This window comes from Uloborus diversus, chromosome 8, assembly GCF_026930045.1.
Source record: "Uloborus diversus isolate 005 chromosome 8, Udiv.v.3.1, whole genome shotgun sequence".
Lineage (NCBI taxonomy): Eukaryota > Metazoa > Arthropoda > Arachnida > Araneae > Uloboridae > Uloborus > Uloborus diversus.
Genome location: NC_072738.1, coordinates 2,741,773 through 2,765,434, shown reverse-complemented (window position 1 = coordinate 2,765,434; position 23,662 = coordinate 2,741,773). Strand labels below are relative to the sequence as shown.

The 23,662-nt window shown below is 34.3% G+C and overlaps 1 protein-coding gene across 1 annotated transcript in view; it reads left to right on the top strand.

Moving 5' to 3' along the window:
• LOC129227403 (fatty-acid amide hydrolase 2-A-like) overlaps window positions 1–23,662 on the top strand; it is a 49,918-nt gene that overhangs the window by 20,645 nt on the left and 5,611 nt on the right. The window contains exons 4-5 of the mRNA XM_054861954.1: window positions 1,603–1,722; window positions 20,703–20,857. Of these exons, the coding sequence (XP_054717929.1) occupies window positions 1,603–1,722; window positions 20,703–20,857 (275 nt within the window). The remainder of the gene's footprint in view (window positions 1–1,602; window positions 1,723–20,702; window positions 20,858–23,662) is intronic.

Here is a 23,662-nt window from a genome sequence, read left to right as displayed (position 1 = left end):
TGCTGTTATTTTTGATGAAGAACTGAGCCATTTTGACAAATTTCAAATATTCAAACAAGGAGCAGCTTGACATCTATTGTTATTACTGGTGGAGAAGTGAACAATTTATCAATTTCAACTCTTCAAGCATGGAGCAATTCTACATCTGCTGTTATTTTTGATGAAGAACTGAGCCATTTTGACAAATTTCAAATATTCAAACATGGAACAGTTTGACATCTATTGCTATTACTAGTAGAGAAATGAACAATTTACCAATTTCAACTCTTCAAGCATGGAGCAATTCTACATCTGTTGTTATCACTGATGGAGAACTGAGACACTTTAACAAATTTCAAAGCTTGAAATTTGCTGTCATTTGCTTGAACTCTTCAAGCCAGGATCAGAGAAAATGAAATGTTTAGCCGACGCCGCTTAGGAAAAAAATCAGACATTCTATCTCCTATTCATTGATTAAGTGTGGCATTCGATTTTGTAGGATAACTTAATGTATTTGTTAATGAGGCCAAACTTAATTAAAAAGCGATAATAACTTACAAGAATAACTATTCTTGACTGGAAAAAGTAAAATTTCTGAACCAAAATTGCATACAGTACAAGTATTTCAGTAGTTGTTTCAAAAGTCAAATTTGATTAAAATAAATAAATCTATATCTATCTATACATAGTATAAAATGAAGTCTCCAAAAAGCGTCTGTGTGTTTGAACTCGCAAAACTCGAAAACTACTCGGCCGATTTTGCTGAAATTTTCACAATTTGTTCCTTTAAGCTCTGAGAAGGTTTTCAGATCAGTTCGAAAAGAATTCGACGAATAGTTCTTTTTTTATTCCAATTTAGGCCCAATTTTCACATAGCCCGAATATGGGGGGGGGGAATTACTCGCAAGTAGTAATATTATATATCGTTGGAAAGGGAAGAATTTTCCGCGTTCCACGCAATTTGTTCCAATGCTCTAACTTAATTGCGGCGGGAGTTATTTGCGTTTTTAGCTCTGATTTTTTTAGGCTTATCTGAAATTTAGGCACTACTTTCTTCATTAAATAAATCAATAAAAAGTGAAGGAATTGTCCCACAGCTTTCTTTTTGACGCCATTGGAAAAAGCGAGCTTTTTTACTCCAGATTTAACTCGACCTATGGTCGAAAAAATAAGCTTTTATCTCGAAAGGAAAAAAGTTACAAGCATTTTTAAATCAAGTTTTAAAAATCTCGATTCCATTCAAATTGTGAATCATTTTCTTCCGCATTTTAATTCCTTAAACTTATTTTATTTTGTGTTTCCATGGTTACGCATTTTAAATCCATCTTTCTGGATCTAATTTCTTAAGAGTATTTTAATATCTGTCGTCATTGTTTGGAAGGGAAATCATGATATTTTTTCAATGCATTTTTTATGCCTGATTGTTGAATATACGTCACTTGACACAATTTTTATTTTCAAGGTAGACCGGGCAAAGCCGGGCAACGCAGCTAGTAAATAAATAAATGCAATTTTGCATGGAGTCACTAAGAGCAATATGATAGAACGGATTGTCATAGATGAAAGAGCTTTCACCTTCTTTTAAATTGCAGCACATTTCAACAGAACCTTTTGTGATTTCAGGCGGCGAGAGTGCTCTGATCGCAGCGGCCGGATCCGTCATAGGATTGGGGAACGACATGTTGGGAAGTGTTCGGGTGCCAAGCTTCTTCACCGGCATTTTTTCCCACAAGCCCACTAGAGGTAGGTACACAAGTATATAGTGAGAAATAAATCTTTCTAAAAACTTTTAAATGATGTTTTGAACAGAGGAAATATACGGAAACCAGAATTGTTTCCAAAGTTTCGAAATATTGTAACCCACAATTTTGTACTTGCTGAAGGGGAGTCGGTACCCTGTATACGCGTACTGTTAAATTCCTGAACTTTGCATAGATTTTCTTCAAAAAGTTTTAATGTTAGAAAGTTACACTTTTCGGTGTTTTCAAGAGATTCGAGTCTACTGAAGGGCAACTTCAAGTTAATATTTTTTGTTTCATAATTTATGAATTTTTAATCAATAGTCACTTTTTAATTGAAAAAAAAAAAGACTTTTTGAACACAATAAACTGTTTAGAAAAAAGCATAAGTTCTTCAACATTTTATTTATGTATTTATCACTGTATTTCATTGTAAATATATAAACTGGTAAAGAATAAAATGTAGTGAAAACGTCTGCTCAATTATAGTTTTCTGGAAAAAGTAGCATGAGTTTTAAAAATTGACGTTTTGAGAAAATTGCTTTTGAAAGTAAAATTGTACTTACATTAATCGCATATGTTTTTTTTTCTTCCAATACTGAAATTGAATTACTTTTAGTTTACGTAGAAAAATCGATTCAGTGCCATTTAAAAGCTATTGATCTGAGTATTTTGAATGTAATAAAACGAAAAATTGATTTTTTAATGCATTTTAAGGTTCCAACTTCCCGTAAGTTAAGTCATGAAATTGATCTGCTAACTTTATGAACAATCTCATCTATAACTATACTATTATTCATGAAATACACCGCCAGCTCAGTCAATTCTAGCCGAGGACTGCAGTTTCGTGCTTATTAGCACTCATCAGCCCGGCATAGGACTAACTGAGCTGGAGGTGGAAAACCTCTTAAGGAAGCCAAGAGTGCCAAACAAACTGGTAGCTAATATAGAATTAGCACTGACCAGACGAGTGACCGAAACAATAGTTCGGTTCAACAGTGTTGAACAATTCGGAACAACAACAATTGTTGAACCGAACCATTGTTTTGGGCACTCGTCTGGTCAGTGCTAATTCTGTATTAGCTACCAGTTTGTTTGGCACTCTTGGCTTCCTTAAGAGGTTTTCCACCTCCAACTCCTATGCTCGGCTGATGAGTGCTAATAAGCACGAAACTGCAGTCCTCGGATGGAATTGACTGAGCTGGCGGTGTATTTCATGTATTTCTGCCTTAGCCCTGGCTATAGGGCGGTAACTTATTGAATATATTATTATTCGTTTTTGTTTTTGGAAGCGATTTAAACGTTTCTCCCATCTAATCAAACTGATCGCAGGGCAGAGTAATTATATTAAAAAAAAAAAAAACTTTTAAAAGTTGATGAATTTCATTTAAAAATTCGAGTAGAATCTAATTAATCATAACTTCCTTGATGCGACCTTTCATCTTTTTTTTTTCTTACTACCAAACGACACGACAATGAGGGTCACGGATTTGGACAAAATTCTAGATACTGTTTGACCACGGGTTGTATGTAATTTGGTAATCTGCCAAGTGAAGACGATTCCATCTGAATGAATCTAGTAGGGGAGAAGGGAAAATAATGATGGGATTTTTTAATGCACGCGTTTTATAATGTCACTAGTGCCTTATTCATTTATTGCATTCTCAAAAATAAAATAAGGGGAAATAAAAAATAGTAACCATGGAAACAACAAAAAGAAAAGAAAATATTTTCATTTCGTTCAGGAACGTAAAAGCAAAATGGTAAGATCAAAAACTTTGGTGTGAATAAAAAAAATCAATTTTTGCCGTGAGAATATAGATCGAATATACTTTAAATTTAAAAAATGTTGCTGTGAGCAAATTTTCATTTTTACTAAACTAAGGCTAAATAATAGAGAGGCAAAAGTGCACATCTGAAACAAACCAACTATCATCCCTATAAACTAATAGATACGTTCATTTCCGCCTATAAACGGGATATCAGCCTTTCCATGTAATCGATGGTCAGACAGTAAGTCAGGTTATTTTTTTTTTTTTCAACAAACCAACTAACACCCCTATAAGCTTATAGATACGTCCATTTCCGCCTATGAACCGGATATTAGGCTTTCTATGTAATCGATGGTCAGACAGTATAAGACTATTCCAACTAGATATGAGCCCAGGTATAACGGTTTGACTGCATAGGTCCTAGTTTGGCTGCAACGGGGGTCCAAAGATGATAATTTGGATCCAGAAATGCAATGGAATTTCCTTTAAAATTACCACTTTTATCGCTTTTTCTGCTATTGTACTGCAGAATGAGCCGTTTGCATGCTTATCTTTGAATTAATTAAGTTGAATACTAGTTTTTAATAAGCGATTCTCAAATTCAAATTGACTCCTACTTTTAATTTCAATAATTTATTGTTTCTAGCGCGTTTTCTAGCCGTTTTAGCCACTTGGCGTTTTCGAACGGTAAAACCGGGCAGAACGTGTTTTGAAGTATTTTGCACGAACTTTCCAGCCATACCAAACTCGAAGCGCTAAAATGCATTTTTCGTGTGGAAAGAGTGGTTTAAAAAACCAATTAAAACTTAATGTTTCAGGCTTCCAACAATGCATTTCAACAATGGAAACGAGATAAAATTAAAATTCTTGAGTTTCGCTAACTAAAAAACGCTTATAACTTTTTTTCTAGTGGATTTAGGTTATTGAACTTTGGGCGCCCTGACAATTTCTTCGTTAGGAGTATTTTTTAAAGACTTTTCTAACCATATCAAATTCGAAATAATTGGAACATCCGTTCGCGTCGAAAGAGCCATTTAGGACGAAAATGCGTTTTTAATTAATATCTCCGTTAATTAGCGTTCGATTTCAAAAAGTTTTATTGATGACACTAAAACTCGGCAATAGCTACTAAACAAAAAAGAATGAAGGAAATCGGTTCACAAACAGAGGAGGAATCGGTACCGAAAGAAAACGGTTTGCCTATTAATATATAAAGATTTCCTTTTGATTAGGTTTCTGCAAGGCGATGTTTTCATGTACGATTTTAATGGATGCGTAGTCTTTAAAAAAATCTGACTTTTACTGGTTTTGTTTACGTTATTTTAAAGGGTGAATGATATATTTTGTTTTAATGGCGATACTGAGGAATATTTCTCTTATTTGAAAGGTGTTTTTTATACTCTTAGACCCATTCTGATGAACATTTTCGAAACTATTCCAGACGAGGATTTTAAAGAGCCGTCGACTCTGTTTGTGTTACCTTTATTATATCGGAGACACGTTTTTTTTTTTTTTTTTTTCGTTATAGGTTCTTTACGGCACATTATTAATCTTGGCGATTGTTTTTGTTTAGCTTATTGTTAGCATGTTTTATTATATCTACGTAGAAACTACCTATACGTAGTACCTATACGTAGAAACTATTTATTTGGCGAAACCATGCATTATTTTGTCACTGTGCTTTTTTTTTTTTTTTTTGAGCAAAAAACAAGGATTGAAAGAAAACTATTCCGATAAATAGCAGAGTTTATGCACGCAGTGCCATTGCCTGTTGTAGTTAGAGACTGAGAGATAACTATCATATTAAGTTAAAATATATTTATTCTTATACTCAAGAATTAACGTAAAATAGAAGTATTTACAGAACATATTAAACAGACAAAATCAACACTTAGAATCACCCCCACGTGGATACAGTCGACTGCTTAAATACCTTCTTAAGCTATGGAAATTTGCATACGGTTAAGCAAATAAAACAGTTAATAATACATTACGACAGAATAAAATTAAATTCCAACAAAAACTAATATGGGGAATGTAATTTTCTAAATAATTAAACCAAGCCATTTAAAGTAAAAAGTCCGGCAAATGAAAAATCCCAGTAATTCGGCAAATAGATTTTAAATGATCCATTAACATGTAAAATTATTTGCTAAATGATTAAATCGACTCATAAATAAAAGCGAACGTTCCATTAAAATAGAAATTAGAAAAGTCGGAGCTGACATGACGACGATGTAAGCATATTTTTCAAATTTTCTTACATCTTACGGGGTACGGGATACAAGATTTCCATTTCGTAGTAGATGTACTGTGTTTTTTAATTACGTTGTTCTTCTGCTGGGTAATTTTCGTTTAAACATTTTCGTTAAAAACATTGGATCACTAATCTGTCGGAGTTCGGAGTTTACTGTAGCGTGGTCGGTTGGCGAGTTTGGCGATAAGCAACAGAATTGCTACTATTGAAGTCGGGTTTTGTAACGCTCTTCACCAAATGTTATGGATTTCCGTTAAAAATCCTCAGATTTTCTTCAATTATGACTCTAAATGTTTGGAACCATCCCCTGAGATTGTGGATAAATTACCACGAAAAAAGATTCATCTCAACAGCATTTACAAGCATTTGAACTCTTCTGACTTTGCCATTGCAACACTCCTATAGCCCAACATGGAAAACTTCACATCCTGGTAACTTTTTTGTTTCGTCATATATTTTCATCATACAACCTCGCCCTTATTGTCATCATATAACTACTGGATAAAAATTAACCCATTCGGATAACCGGAATCTCATTTTACGGACAACTGATTTCTCTAACATTGGACTTCAAAAAGTTGAGCATTATCAAATCATACTTCGGAAGAATAAACGAATTTATTCTGTTTCTCTTGACTTTTTTTTGAATTTGTGATACTTCGCTAAAAGAGGAAGAAAATTCTATATAAGAAGCCACAAACCGGAAGTCTGTATCTTTTTTCTGTGATTTTTTCTGATTTTTTAAGTTATCTTTGTTTACAGAAAATTGACGGAATTCTACATGGGAATTAGTATTACGTGGAATATGGCGATTTTCATTTATTGTCATAATGTGGAATCTGACGAACTCCTGCATTATAATATGTATTTCTATACAGATAAATTACCCATCTAACATTGTGCTTACGGATTTATTTAACTTTTCAATTTTTTGGCTTCTTTACAATTTAGTATTGCTTTGTTACGTTATATTTTGTCGCCTTTACTAAATATTAAACCAGTTGATTACTTTCGTTACCTGGTACTTTGGTATTAGCATAACGTGGTACACTGTGACTCTGTTTTTCGTTACCTGATACTTGTGGATTATCATAATGTAGCATCAACAGTACTTCTACCGACAAGTTAACACTATTCCTATAGGAAATAGTTCTTTTTTGCAGTTATTTTTAGGGTGTTTAATGTTAAAGCTGAATACTTCTATTCTGCAAATTTGAGTGAACTATAAATTAGGTTTTCTTTACATGGTACTTTGTTTGTAATAATGTGGAATATGTCAAATTCTGGATGATCATTTGAGGGGTTGAAGCACAATTTGGTAGCCAAGTTTACATTGTTCCGATGGGAAACGTTATTTTGTCGATAATTTTGTAATGATTGATAACTTTTCGAATAAATTTAATCATGTCTGACAAACCTACTACGTCTAGCGGACCCAAATGGCCATCGTTAACCCCTAACAGACTTATGCCTCTCGGGCAGGTTCATCCACTCCACAAACAACCCTGCTCCACCCCAGCTTCTAGCAAAGACTCTTTCGTAAGTAACGTTGACTTTGACAAGGAATTAGAAATATCGAACTCAAAAATCAAGGATGCTATTGAAAAAGGCCTACCACTCTCGACAATCCCATTGGACGAACTTTTTGACACCCCAGACCTACCTTTAGCCGAACCAAAATATGAAGACGATTCTATATCTTCAGATAACACTAGGAATATTGTCCAATCAATCTTTAAAACTAAAAACTGTAATAATTTCTCTCCCCAGTTTCCAAGCTCAAGTGCAAATATCTCTTTCAAAGACCATTACATCACCTCGGACAAATTAAAAGACATGATTCATTCCTTTTCTACAAAAAAAGCTCCAGGTCAAGATGGTATTTATTTTAATATTATTCGACACCTCTTGAAACATTTTCCTAATCTGCTAAATTTTATTTTTAATTCTTGCCTTAAGTTCAATATTTTTCCTACAATTTTTAATGACTCTAACATTGTTTTTAATCCAAAATCTGATAAGGACCTTTCTGACCCAAATAACTATCGACCTATTTCACTAATTAACTGTTTCGGGAAAATTCTGGAAAAAGTCCTTCTTAAACGCACTCTTCCTTTCATCAATAACAACCCTTATTTTTCATCAAAGCAATATGGCTTTAGGGAAAATGTTTCAACTCTTAATGCAATTTCAGTCCTTAAAAACGACATCTTAGACTATCGCTCACAAGGAAACTATGCTCTACTGATACTTTTCGATATAACAGGAGCATTCAACTCTGTAGATTATCATTGCCTTCATTCAGAAATCATTAAATATAGTATTGACCCATTACTAATTTTAATAATTTTCCAATCAATCTTAAACAGAACTTTCTCAGTGCTTAATGACAGTGAAATTTTACACTTTCAGCTCCTCTCTGGCTGTCCTCAAGGCTCAGTCCTTAGTCCTACTCTCTGGAACATCCTCATGAACATACTATTAAATATTAACTTCCCACCCAATTGCAAAATGCAGTCATATGCTGACGACATCGCGCTAATTGTAGCCGGTAAAACCAGAAAAGAGCTTGAAGATTCAGCAGCAGAGGCCATTAACCTAATACAATCATGGGTTACAAGATTAAAAATTACTGTTTCTACCAACAAAACAACGGCCATCTGTTTTGGAAAACAAACTTCTGAGGGTCAGATTACATACAATCGATCTACAAAACTTAAACGACTACCAACAATAAAATTCTTTAGCAAGCCAATCTCATTCCCGTCAGAGGGAGCAAAATACCTTGAGGTAATGTTTGATTCCTCTTTAAATTTTACTCAACATTTAGACTTCTTACGTACCAAAAGTCACTCTCTCATTCAAAAATTCATAAGAATTTTTAACTTTAAGGGCTCGCTTTCAGCAAAAATCATAAAATATCTGTATAACTCCATTTTTCTTAAAACAATCGATTACGCGGCAGGAATTTGGTTTCCTCACCTCCCCAAATCCTCTTATGACAAACTTTTAACTATTCAAAGACCATTCTTACTCCAAATTACGAAATGTTTCAGGACAGTTTCTACGGATGCCCTTCACATTCTGGCAGGAATCCCACCGTTACCTATTTACTTGATCGCAATTTCAAAAAAAATTGCTACTCTCTCGCTTTCGATGGATTTACATTTAAAGAACACTTGCTTATCTTATACAGAATTTGAGGGCAAAAAGCATTATCATATCCCCTACTCCTTTTCACTTTGAAATTGCATTTTTCCGTACGATTTACATATAACAACAAACGATTGCATCATGATCTATACTGAAGGTTCCAAGACAGAGACAGGTACAGGTTGCTCTTTTGTAGATTATTACAAAAGCGACATAATCTATTCGAATTCAAAAACACTAAATCTAAAAAATTCAGTATTTCAAGCTGAAATTCTTGCAATATATCTTAGTACCATTTGGATTTTAAAATTCTTATCCACCTCTAACTCTTCCGTTGTGCCATACTATATTTTTTCTGACAGCCTTTCTTCAATCTTTGCCCTTCTCCATTACAATACTAGAAACTCGATTATACATAAAATACAAGTTAACTTAATGCGTATAACGAAGTTGACTCCTATAACAATATCTTTGGTAGCACACTCCACCTCAGAAGGCAACAACATGGCTGACTTTTTGGCTAAACAAGCCACAAAAGAGACTCAAAACTTTAATCTGCATTACCCCCTCACTGACTTAAAAAATCTACTGAATACTTACATAACTGAAGAATGGCAACCTTACTGGAATAACTCAATAAACGGTAGATGGACATACCACCTTTTTCATAATGTATTCACTGATAGGTTATACTCCACTCATTTTAATCAATTCTTGACTAATCACGGTCTGACCCACAGTTACTTCTTTAAGCACGGCATCCTCCCGTCTGATCTATGTACAGTGGCTCCCAAAAGTCTTCGTACACCTACGACTTTCAACGAAATAGGCCCCAAATCATTGGTTAGAATCAATATTTCTGGATAGGAATTTAATTATAAAATCTATGATGAATGTTTAACAAAATTGCATGAAAAGTTTTTTAAAAATATTAAAACTTATTTTTTTAAAAATCAAAAACCGAAAGGTGGCGGAAATTTTATCTCACAAAAGTCTTCGTACACTTTATAAAATGTCTATATATTATTGAATAATCTAACTTTTGATTAAGTTATTAATTAGTAGAATATCATACAGTATTCATAACACCTTCTAAACGTCCGGAAATAGATTTCATTCTTTTTCTTTATTTTTTTAGCGTAATTTCTGAGTGTTCTACCACACTTCGAGTATTACTATTTCTAGCTCTATTTTCGTTTTAAAGCCCTATTTTCGTAATCTAGTCTCCAGATATCTCTAAATACGTTACATTAAGTTACAATCTGGAGATTGAGGGGGTATTTTCTAAACTTTAGGACAATTTTCGAGGCACTAGACGCAAACGTTGAAAACCGTGTGCTTCTTATCGTTATCTTGATAAAAAAACAAAGTTGTTTCCAATAACCAAATTTTCGGCTAAGAGTTCAAAATTGGTTTTTAAAATATTTAAAGAAACAGCATGATTCATTATTTCATCAAAAAATTACAAACTACCAAGTCCTGATTCTGATATGCACCCTCACACTAAAACACCTTCACCGTCCCGATTAACTGATTCAACTAAGTTCTTAAGATTAAGTTCCTAATTTTTTCTTCTACTTACAGTTATACAACAATTTAACCAAAAATGTTGAATTAATTTTTATCTGTAAGTAAGACATGATTCTAAACTGTTTTTAGCTTATTTATCATTGATTTTGGGACGAAAAGCGTAAGCTTTCTGTTTTTCGCACGACCAAGAAAATTTCTGCGGGAAGAGGTCGTATTTAATCCAACTAATCAAAGAACTTGGCGAACAATTTTAGGTGAAAATTAAATGTAAAATGTTTCATTTAACTCTGCAGAAACTTTTACAGTACTCAAATGTGTATTTTTCATAAATTTTTTAACTTGAAATCTACGATCACGTTTTGTCAACTTTGCCGGTTGACCTTTTCTTCCCTTGTTTTCGGTTCGATTCCTTTCTTTAAAGCATTTTATCAAGCACTTTACTATACAAACAAATAAATTAAATAATTTAGAGACATTTCAAACCAATTTAACACTACTGTAGGGAAAAAAATCAAATTTTGAATGGCGTATGCGGTTTTTTACAAATACCAGCCATTTTACCGTAATAAGCAATATATTAAGGAATAAATAAACAAAAAATTAAAGCCAAATGACTTATAAGGGTCTACACAATGCAAAAATATTAATAAAACGGCATATGATAATTTTAATGATGAATTTATTCGAAAATATTTGAGTGTACGATGACTTTTGTGGCGCGTTATTTCTCTGTCTCTTCGTTTTCTGATCCATTTCAAAAAGAAGATCCGTCAATATTTTGAAAAAAAACCAATGGGTTATATTTAGAATGACATAGGAATGATGTGAAAAAATATTGGACTTTATATTCGAATTCAGTTTTGAGTTATTTTGGTTTTACTAAAAAATTTCAAAGTGTACGAACACTTTTGGGAGCCACTGTATCTATGGAGAAGTAGGAGACTACGAACATTTTCTTTTTCACTGTAGATTCACCACTCAATTTCATCTAAAACTTTCTCCGATCTTCAGGGCACAGTGGAAGAAATTAGTAGTGGTAGATAAAACCGCCTTTATCTCTGTCTTGAATCTAATCAATTTCATCTTCAGAAACCAATTTACCTTCTTTCCAACTTTACATTAACTTGCTTTTCTCATTCCTTTAACAAACTGCTCTTGATTTCAATGAATGTTCTTTATTTACCTACATCTACATTTTTTGTGGATTTGTCAAGTACGTTTTAGTGATGTTTTTTTTTCTTTCTTTTTTTAAATTTAAGTTTTTTTATTATTAAATGCATTTATATTTTAATTTTTGGATGAAAATTTCTTATTTGCAGGTTATACCCATGTTCCATTTTAACAATTTTGATGCGTCTTTTATTCGCTATTTTTGCTTTAAATGTAATCTTTTGTATTTTTATGTATTTTATTGTATTCAAAAATCACAAATGTTGTAACCGACACTGTATTATTTTGGTTTTAAAAATAAATTTCCCCCGCTGCTCCTTCCCCTCCTTTGACCTGTTCTTCCTGGATAGTAGGCTCCACTCCCCTCATCAAACCGATAAGGTCTAGATATCATTCGGGGGGGGGGGGGAGTGGAGGAGTTCATTTGGCGAAATATTAAAATTGCAAATAATTGTTTTCAACTATTTAAAGGCTCTTTACACATTTTAGTAAAATAAATTGATTATTTTAAAGCAGAGGGGGGAGGTTGATTCCTTTTAATCATGGATTTTTTTCTCTGATCATGTTGCTAATCGATCGGAGTTTGCATCACTCGCTAATCGGTTGGGTTACGGCAGCGGGGTCACTTGGCGAGTTTGGTGATAAACATAGATTTGCGGAATTTTTTACTTTTGAAAGCTACTCTTAATGTAATTTGACGCCTTTTTCGTTTATTTGGCAAAACTTTTTTAATTGCAAAAAAAAAAAAAAAAAAAAAAAATCCGCTTCGCTCGCAAAAATGATGTTGTTCCGGTATCACGGTCGTTTGGCGAGTTAGGCGATAACAATTGTTAGAAAATTATTTTAAGTTTAAAGCAACTGTAAATGTGATTCAATGTTTTGGCGAATTGTTTTGAATTCTAAAGAAAAACCTTTGTTCGCTTTTAACGGAATGAAATACGACTTTTTCTTTCTTTTTTTTTTTTCTGACGACGATTTTCGAATGTCCCACGGGATTTTTGAGCAATCACGATTACTTATTGTTCTTACTTGACTGTTTTGATGTCGTATGATTTTATTTTCCCCCCGTCTCACGACACTGGTCCTCTGGCAAAAACCGTCTCCAGGTAGTGTCACTTGCCTGCACACACACGCATACATGCACACACCTACACACACACATACGCACTCACATACATGCACACACACCTACACACATATACACGCACACAAACAAACACATACACACAACTACCCACATATAAACATACCCCCCCCCACACACACACACAAACACGCACGCCTACATACACACACACTCCTGATAGCGAAAAACATAATTTACATTCAAGATGTCAAAGTTCAAATTAATTTTTTTGAGCAATCACGATTGCTTATTGTTCTCACTTGACTGTTTTGATGTGCTATCATTTTATTTTCCCGCCAGCACCCTCTGCAGCATCACCGTCGACCGGTTCCTCACCATGCTGCTCCTATAGCGAAAGCCGTCTCGAGGTTGCATCCATATGCTACACACACGCGCATACATACACAACTACACACACACGCGCATACATACACAACTACACACACACGCGCATACATACACAACTACACACACACACTCACGCGCACACACACACATACACGCACAAACAAACACATACAAACATATACACCTACACACATACAGACACCTACACATACACACAACTACCCACACATTCATGCCTGCACACAGACACAAACACATATGCCTACACACACATACACATACCCCGCCCCACGCACACAAACACTCATACACACTACCAACACTCATGTTTGCACACAGATACACATGCCTACACACACATACCCCCCTCCCACACACACAGACAAACACACACGTCTACATACACACACACTCGTGATTGCGAAAAATATAATTTGAATTCAAGATGACAAAGTTCAAATTATTATTTTTTTCTTTTTTTGTTTTACAGATGGGATAGCTAATCAATCGAAGTTTGCTTCACTCACTAAGACTGGGTTACGGTAGCGTGATCGCTTGCCGAGTTTGGCAACAAACAATAGAGTTGCGGAATTATTTTACATTTGAAAGATACTATTTGATGTCTTTTTTGGTTATTTGTTTAAACATTTCATATTGCAGATATAAAGCGCTTCATTCGCTAAAGAGCAAGGTTATGTTAGCGTAGAACCTTGGCGCGTTATGCGATGAATTATTTTGAGGACAATTCAGTTGGACAATTATTTTGAGTTTTAAAGCTTCTGTAAATCTTTAAAATGTTTTGGCAAATTGTTTTAAATTCCAAAAAGACTTAATTTTTTTTTTTTTGAAAAAGGATTATTTTACAAGGGGAGGGGGGCGCTTGGATTTTTTTACTCAATGGAATTCCTTTGAATTCTTAGCACGGGTATCGCCGAGCGGGTACTGCTAGTACAAAATAAAAGAAATAAATTAAAAAGAGAAATAAAGTAAAAAATCAAGTAAGGCCCGAATCCAGTTGATTGGAAATACTATTTAGTAAGTAAGTTTTTTTGATGATGGAATAATTGCTGCTCAGTAAAGCAAATTTTAAGTAAATAAAAAAATAGTATGTTGTGGCCATCACGAAACTTTCTTCTATATTTTTCTTTTTTTTTTCTGATCCCTTCCCATGCTTGACGAGGAAGCAATATTCCCAAGAAAAACAAAATGACACATGCAAAAACTTGACGACCATCCCAATGTCTGAATTATTGCAAAAGCAAAGCAAAGAGCGAAAATTGAAAGTTAATTTAAAGGCCTTGCTTGAATTAATTACAAATATTTTATTTGTTAACAAACATAAGATGGCAACAGTTAAAAATTTTAAATCATTGAGATAATATTTCCGATCATTTCCATACAATTAAAATCACGAGAAATACGCAGACGACAATCTATTACGATTTATCTTTCTTATTGTTGATTAATAAAGCTATTTTTATGCGCAAAAAAAAAAAAAAAATAATTTGAATTCTGAAATTTTGAATTCAAATTATGTTTTTCGCAATCACGAACTGAGACAGGACCCTACTCATTGGAGTTATTGTTTCTAGAAACGGCTCCTGTCCCCCCCCCCCCCCAAGCCTGCCTCTCCTCCTGGGCGGTTACGTGTGCATAGTTGTGTGTGTGCGTAGACCTGTGTGTATGCACGTAGGCGTGTGTGAGGTAGGTATGTGTGTGAAGTCGTGTGTGTGTATCTGTGTGAAGTCGTGTGTGTATATGTGTGTGAACGTGCGTGTGTGAAGGACATGGACGCCTCCGACCAGGAGAAGTGGATAACTCAAAACCGGAGCAGCCGCGCCGCGCCGCCAGCAGTGGACGGTGGGTGGTGATGCTGCAGCAGGCCCCTGGTCCAAGTTGAAAAAGGCACGGACACCAAAAACAGTCAAATGAGAACAATAAGCAATCGTGATTGCTCAAAAAAAAAAAAAAAAAAAAAAAAAAAAAAAAAAAAAAAAAAAAAATCAACACCTCTTGGAGCGGTTGGCGTCAAAATTGAACCAAAACCTGTTTCCATATGGATTTACATATATTCCAAATTTCAACCAGAACGTAGCATTACTTCTTGAGATAGGACACTCACAATGGAAAAAAAGAACTTGCGATTGCGCTGCCCCCTTTTTAGCTGTTGACACCAAAATAAAATCAGCTCTTGTACCCACTAAGGGCTACTTGCCGATGAATTTTTCTTTCATTCTTGAGATACAGCATTCACAATTGACGACGAAAAACGTTCTTTAGTTCAACCCCCGTTTGAGTTATTCACACCAAAATTGAATCAGCACCTGTTCCTGTTAATGGCAACATATGGACCAAATTTTGTTTGATTCCGCCAGTTATTTCCTGAGGAATAGCAAGCACGCGTAACTCAAAAAACGTCCCATTGCTCCACCCCCCTTGGAGGAATTCGCGCCAAAAACCAATGGGCACAAGTTCACATAGGGGTACATATGTGTACCGAATTTCGTTCGATTTCATGGGGTAGTTTTTGCTGTAGAGCGGCCCCAAAAAACTGGTCACACACAGATGTGACACACACACACACACATAGACAGACAGACATTTTCCAAAAATAGTCGAAATGGACTCAGCACACCTCAAAACGTTCGAATTCGTCAAAATTCGAAAATTTTGCACGAATCCAATACTTTCTTCTATACATTAGATATAGAAGAAAGTAAAAATGCAGCTTTTTTTTTAACACGCTTTTATTAGCTTCACCTGTATGTATGTATGTATGTATCTTGTAACGGAATCTTGCAGCTCAAATTTCGCCCACTTCCTGCGATTGGATCCTTTTGAAATTTGGCACGCGACCTCAGACCCGATGACAATGCAATATTCTATAATCAAATTAATTAATTAACTCTTTTAATTGTTAGTTTCCTCCAATTTTAATCAACATTTTGGCATAAATCCAACAATGTGAAAAGAAAAATTTTAAAAAATACATTAAAAAATGCTCGCAAAAATTATTTAAAAATAACTACAAAAACCTTTAATTTTTCTGCATCCGACAAAATTTGTTCCAATGTTCCAAGGTAATTAGAACATGAAATATAATTGTTTTTAACTAATTTCATGCCAAAATTTAGGTGAGCCTTCAATTGGAAATTCATTGCTGATCAGACCATTGTTGAACAAAACTTTTATTCAAATGCATCTCAAATTTTCAAAGTAATGTAGATATGATTTCCGCAACCATACATCGATGACTCACAGTAGCTTCCCTTCGAGGTGCCCTTGTCTTAACTTTAAGATATTTACTCGCACTCGTTTTATAAATAATTTCGTCAATTCTAGATAAATATTTTAACTGTAGGACTAAAAAACAGAAAAACAAAATAATAGTTTTAAAAACTAAAAAAACAAGCTTTCGTAGCAAAATGAACTAAAAAGTGAAAAATAATCTTTGGATGAGAGTAGTTGACCAATCACTTAATTTTAATGTAATACAAAAAAGCGTGGGGGGCTTCTTATCAGTTGTCTTGAATTTCTTCCATTAGTTGTACAAGCAAAAATGTAAATAGACCCCACGCTTTTTTGTATTACATTAAAATTAAGTGATTGGTCAACTACTCTCATTCAAAGATTATTTTTCACTTTTTAGTTCATTTTGCTACGAAAGCGTGTTTTTTTAGTTTTTTAAACTATTACTTTATTTTTCCAATGACCGAAAACAAAAGTAGAGAGATTTTAGTGATATGAAATTTAAAGCTGTCTCTGAAAACCATAATTTCTTGCCGTGTGCAGGTAAAGGACAGTAACTGAAATGCCCCCCCCCCTTTTTTTTGCATTTTTTTCATCTACTGGCTTCATCGTACAAGCTCATACACATAAAGCATGAAAAAAGTTTATATTCAAACATTTCCTTATTTTTGGTATTGAATCTAAAACACGTTTCTTCAAATATGTCTAAAAACTCATTTCTGCAGATACTGCCCTTTGCATGCCAAGTTTTCGGCATGTTTACGTCATAGACTATGGTTTCCATCAACACCTTCTTAATACTAAATACTCACATTTGCCTCAAAAAGTGATCCTCCGCCGGTACACTTTCAACGCTACCTGGCGGCAGTGCAAGAATAGCTTTGTTATGGCGATGGATCCAAAGACTTCAAATCAAACTGTTAATTTCAAAATTTAAATTTAAAAGTTAACCAATTGTGTTCTCCGCTGTTTCTAATTCTAATACCTTCGACCTTCGATAGATGGCAATAGCAAGAGTACCGAAATTTACTTAGTGGGATCATTTTTGCTCTATCTGTAAAACATTCTTCTCTGCTAGCACAGTGTCAATGCAGAGAAAGCAACTTATCCTAGCTACGTTCGCAAGCCTTTCGTTTTTGGCCATGTATATGTAATTAGCTGGCATGTTGCAGACATGAATGCTAAAATGGAACCTATACTTATTCGATACTTCAACGTTTTCCTTCTAAGCTAACTTCATTGGCAAAAACGAACAGTGTGTCAAGCGAGGATTGAAAATTAGGAACTGAATTTCATGAAACCAACAGACACGCGCACATATTTTCTTCGACGCGTGCTTGGAGATAAAATTGTAAACTAGAGCCTTCATTTGCTTCATTTATTTGTTTAACTCTTCAGTTTATTTACTGAAAAGATAAAAATGCGTAAATGGCTGTAGTGTATTATATTTTTTTCACTTACGGGAATATTTGGCAAGAGTAGATGGTTGGTATGCAATTTATTCCAAAAACACGCAACTAAGTATCAAACAACGATAAAATTAAAAACTCAAAAAAACCCCGACTGAATCGCAACTGCAGAATTAAGGGGGAAAATTAAAAATCCTTTTAAAAGCCTTAGATCATTAAAAATCAATGTCAAGAATTTTATTTGTAAATAAATAGAAACTGGCAAAAATTTTAAATCATTGCTTTTTATTTCCATGTAGGCCAACAATGAATTCGATTATAAATCGCGTGAATAAAGGCTAAGCTTTTATTAATATCTGCTTATAAAATCGTTATAATTCGAATTCTATGAAACATGGAATTTCCAAACACATTCTATAAGACGCGGAAAAAAATTGTCTTTATTTTGGTATTAAATTTTAAAATTTTTAACTATGTTTTCACTGCAAAAATCTCGAAAACCTTTTAGAGGTTTTTAATTAATATCTTCGTTAATTAATGTTATCCAAAGATGCAACCTCGCTAAAAACATTTTTTTTTTTCAAAATCGGTTCATCCGTTTAGGCGCTAGAGTGCCACAGACAGATACACAGACATGTCAAACTTATAACCCCCTTCCTTTGTGTGTCGGGGGTTAAAAATGATAGATGGCGTGTATATTCTCTACTAAGCATGAACCGAAAATTCGACTAAAATGTCCAAATCATGGCTCAGTGGAAAAGTATTTGGTTCGGAACCAAAAGGTCCTTGTCCTCGTGTTGCAGTTGCTGCTTTGAAATGAGAAAAGGATCAGCGGTTGTGCTGCAACATGCTAGCTTTTATACAGTTGCTTAATAAGGGCTTTCTTTGGTTTTCCCTACATAATTCCAACTGCAGGTAAAACATTCTTACGGCCTGATTCATCGTACTGTTGGACTCTCGACCAGTCACCTGAAACGAAGATTTAAGCTTTCTCATTGGGTGAAGAAGGCTTTTGCTGGTCACGCTATATTGGCTGTCTAGGGTGGTGTCAAAAATTAAGTTTGACGGCGAATCTGGTCTTCCTGAAAGAAAACTATCTCCCTAGATGCTCCGCCTCGAGTAAAATCACAAATAATACTTTGCGTAGAAAAAAACATCTCGTTTAACTTTTGAAATACTATTAAGCACTTATACACACAAAAGAATCTATACTAATAATATAAGAGTGAAGAAATTGTTTGAACGTTTTCCTCTCAGGAACTACTGGTTCGTATTGAGATTTTTTTTTTTTTTTTTTTTTTTTGTTGAATAGTCCATTTATTGAGGAAGGCAATAGGCTATATTACATCACGCTACGACTAATAGGAGTGGAGCAGCAATAAATTGAATTTAAATTAATAATGTTCAGGATGCATTTTTGGTTGCATCAATAACTCAAACATTTGTTGCCCGAATAGCTCAGTCGGTAAAGCGCTCGGCCAGCAACCCTAGGGTCTCGGGCTCGAACCCGGCTGCGGGTGGGAAGATTTTTAACATTTATTACCCGGCTCATTTAAAAATTAAGCAATTTATAAATCAATGGTTTTAAACTATTTTTTATGGATTTTTTTTTATTTGATTTTTTAATTTTAACGGAAAACATCGATGTGGAAAAGGGTTGTAATTTTTTACTATAATATAGTTAATATAATATAATAGTTAAAATAGTTTTTCTACACATTGTTGTCTTAGTAACGCGGGTGAAACCTTGGGGCGCAAAGGAAAGTATAAATTGCTTCTCAATATTATTACTTACCCAAGCAACGCTGGGTATGTTTGCTAGTAAAATATATTTATTTGAGAAACAAAAGTTCCCAGTTGTGCAGAAAAGAAGAATAAACTAAGGTAATTATAGCACAAGAGAATATTGCATACACATGGTTTGGAATACAAAAATCTGCTATCACTGCATGAAGCTAAACTGGATGAAGTAAGTCATCCGAGTATCCAATAGTTGGGAAATTTTTGTTACGATTGCCTCGTTTCCTCACCTGTTCGTTTTAAGGGTCACAGTAATTTTCAAGCATTTTTTTTTAAATTTAAGTAAATTCTATTTTTTGTTGAAACCATAACATGCTTACTTACTTTGTAATCAATAAATTTTTTAAAAATTTTTTCAATATTGCTTACTTTTTTTAAAAATTTAAAACATTAAGGAAAATTTCAATTTTTTTAAAATCTCTAAGGCTTTTTTGTTTTTAAACTAATATGAAAAAATCTTTTTGCTAAACGATCACAATCATCATCTCTAAAAATCTGTGCATTCATTTGCTTTTGTGCTTACTAGAAAATTTTCTGTGATCAGTTATGGAAAAAATCCTAATTTTTTTCAAAGAAATTTGGTTTTTAAAGGCATAACATGCTCTAAACATTTGAGTAATTTATAAAATTCTTATCCAATGCACAGTTTTGTTAAATATATTACCTTAATTGCAAAAAGTATTACTTTAAAGCTGTATCTTTAATAGAAAAAAATTCTTAGGGATTTTTATGACACGAAAATACAAAAAAAAAAAAAAAAAAAATAAATAAATAAATAAAAAATCATCGAGAAAAATCAATTTAAAGTTTTCTTTTTGCAAAAGAACACATAGCGAGCATGATTTAAAACCATTCATAACTTTTTAAATACTTGAACTAAATCAATGAAACTTTTCCCCTGTGTTTTGCATAGTGTTTAGTTTCGAAATAAGCAATAAAAATTTTTTTTTTTGATCGTTTGGTCATTTTTAAGGTACTGAAGCCCCTTAATTTTTCAATTGTTCTTTTCACTACCAACGAGGGCTCATCAAACGGTTTGTATTTGAATTTGTAAGCCCATTTTCTAATGTAAAAATCTGGGCTTGTTTTTAGTTTTCCGTTCAACTCCTCTACCGATTTTTCAATCGCTCTGCGCATTCTTTGATTGTGGTGTGTGTCTTTTCCTCGTAGGATACGTATCCTTGAAGGGATGCTTCCCCGTACCGGACGCTGAACTGGAGAGGTATATATACACGGGACCCATGTGCCGATATGCAGAGGACCTCAACCTCACCATGGGAGTACTCACCGCTCACAACGGAACTCCTCTTAAATTCGGACAAAAGGTACGTACGGAAGACCGGAAGTAAGCAAATCGAGTGGGCGTGGCACTCATTAAATGTTAAACTATGTGTAACGGTAGACCCTTAATAGATCGATAATTATATTGCGTACATCAGTTGGGACGTTTAAGGGTGTCCGAAAAACAACTGTGGGATTTTGAAAGACCGTATCGACTAAACGTTCTCATCAAATTTCAAGTACACTATACTATTAAAACTACAGGTTGCATTCGGCACCATTCAGGGGTGAAACGCTTGTTCACCAGCGGCACCTAAAACGGAGCCGAAATGGCACCTCTAACTGGGATGAAAAATAGGCACCTTTTAAAAAATAGGCAGCTGGGGTTGAAAAGAAGGAATCTACGGAGAGAGAACTGGCACCCTTACTGATTTCCACTGTAGATCCTTTTCCCACCCCCGCCCCCCTCCCCCCGCATTGTGTGCGATTTTGAAAACAGTTGTGTAGTTTTTGTTATATATATATGGTTTTGATACATGATGTTCTACGGTTTTGAAATTTTTCACATTTAATTCAGTACTGGAAATGATTAAAACTTGTTATTACAGCATTTGATCACATTTCAAAGTTTTCAACATAGTTAAGACGTGCTCATTGCTTTAATTCATTTGATTGTGCTCTAATTCAATGTTTCTCAACCTTTTTTGACCTACGGGACGGTAAAAGCAAATGAAAAATATTGCGAACCTGTAAATTTTTTTATCCTTTTCTTAAATATAAATAAAATAAATAATAATAATAACTCTGGGGCCGTTAAAACTTGTGAAAAAAAATTCTGCGTACTGATGAGGGTTTTTTTTTTTTTTTTTGTACAAAGTAATATTAAAAATGAATTAAAATATATATATCTACCCACTTTACTTGGTATCAAAGAGTTGTCACAAATATATTTAAATTTAAACACGAATAATTATTTCAACAATCATAGTTAAGTTAATAATCATTTCTGAGAAATAATACATTTACTACAACATGATCCGTACCGAAAGTAAAGTGTAGAGGTACTTTATCGATTATTTATATGAAGAGACAAAAATATTTTGAGACATTAAAGTTACGAAAAAACAAAATCGTTTCACAAACGTTCAAAATTTTAATAAAGAGTAACAATAAAATAAAATGCAATTAAGAGTTTGGACAGTAAACCTAAAGAAATTCCTAACGCTGTATAAATATTAACTGCTAACAGGAAATGATTAAAACACTTGAATGAAAAAAAAAGCTAGACGGAGATAGATTTCTTTTTTGTTTTTTTCACTTGCTGTTTTGTTGTAATCTACGAAGCACAAGACTCATTTTTATTCCAGTTATGACGTTGATTTTATTGATCATCTTATTGCGGTTATTATTTTCGTGATTAAATGTTGCTTATCGAGTACTCAAGAAAATAATGATTGATTTATTTAGTAGCGTTTTAAATGATGGAAATTTCACGACAGTAACGGTAAACTGAAACTTAACGACAGTAACGGTAACTGAAAAGCAGTAAACGTACTTTTAACTATATTTGAAAGCCCTAAAAACTACAAAGTGATCAAAAGTTGTACTCACTTGTGATTCGGAGATTAATCCTAGAATAGTTGAGTTTTAATCCAATAGAGTACTTCATTCAATGTGAAAGACATATAGAAGGCCACACATGGATGCAACCACCCGCCATATTGAAGTGGTTGTATGTTGAATGTATGCCGAAAGCGCATGCGCCAGCAAGTCATACTGCGATTACTTGCTGTTTTGGCACCCCTGTCTGCGATTGTCTGCTGTTTCGGCACCCCTGCTCTATTTCCGGGTCAGCATGGCACCCTCGGGCATCATGCTTTCACTTTAGGGGGGATATATTCACTTGTCTGGAACCCCTGGTTATAACAGTGTAGTTTCAGTTCGTATTTCAACAATAGGTTGAGAAGAAGCATTAGATACTGGATTCGGAAACCAGTGCATTATAAGAGTCAGAACCTATTTCTTAGCTTAAAAGAAGCCTTTATTTGACTCCACGATGCAATCTTTCTGGGTAAACGTCAAGAATAATCTTTTCAATGATTAAATTCTGGATGTGAACCATATCAGGCGAATTATGATCATTTGAAGGGCAAACAACGCTTGAGAAATGCTGGCCATGGAGTGGCAAAGGGTTAATTACCATTTAGATGTGTATAGCGCCAGAAACTGGTCACACATTAAGACATATTAAAATTTTTAAATCTTGATAAATTAAATTTGAGTTCATACACATAAAACTAACCTAATTTTATGATTGTATTAAACAATTTTGCTTTAAATCCCAGCAGTTCTCTGATGGGACACGTAATGGCCTCCCTGTATCTGAACTTTGGGGGGGGGGGGGGGGGGGGGATTATTGCCACACAGTTTGAAACTCTTTAGGGGACATGGAAACCATCTTCCTTTCTTCTCACGCCTTTCTAGGCTCAACCTGGCAATAAATTCAACTTGATTAAAAACAAACCGAGACATTGGAATGCGTGGGCGAAGTAAAATGAGGGGTTCTTTTGAGACTGTGGAGGTTGCCACCGTCACATAGTTTTAAGTCATGCTGTGAATTTTAACATGTTAACAAAGATGGCTATGACACCCCTCTCCCCCCCCCCCCTTCTCTCTAAAAATGCGAGAATTCCTGAGATATGGGGAAATATCTGCCTACGCAAGTGCTTAGAGTGTTTATTATTTCCACCAAAACTGCACTTTTGGGTGGACATCCCAATTGGTGAATGATTTGTTTCCATGGCTTTATGTCAAATTAGTGGTACTCGCACGTCTTTGCCCGTAATAGA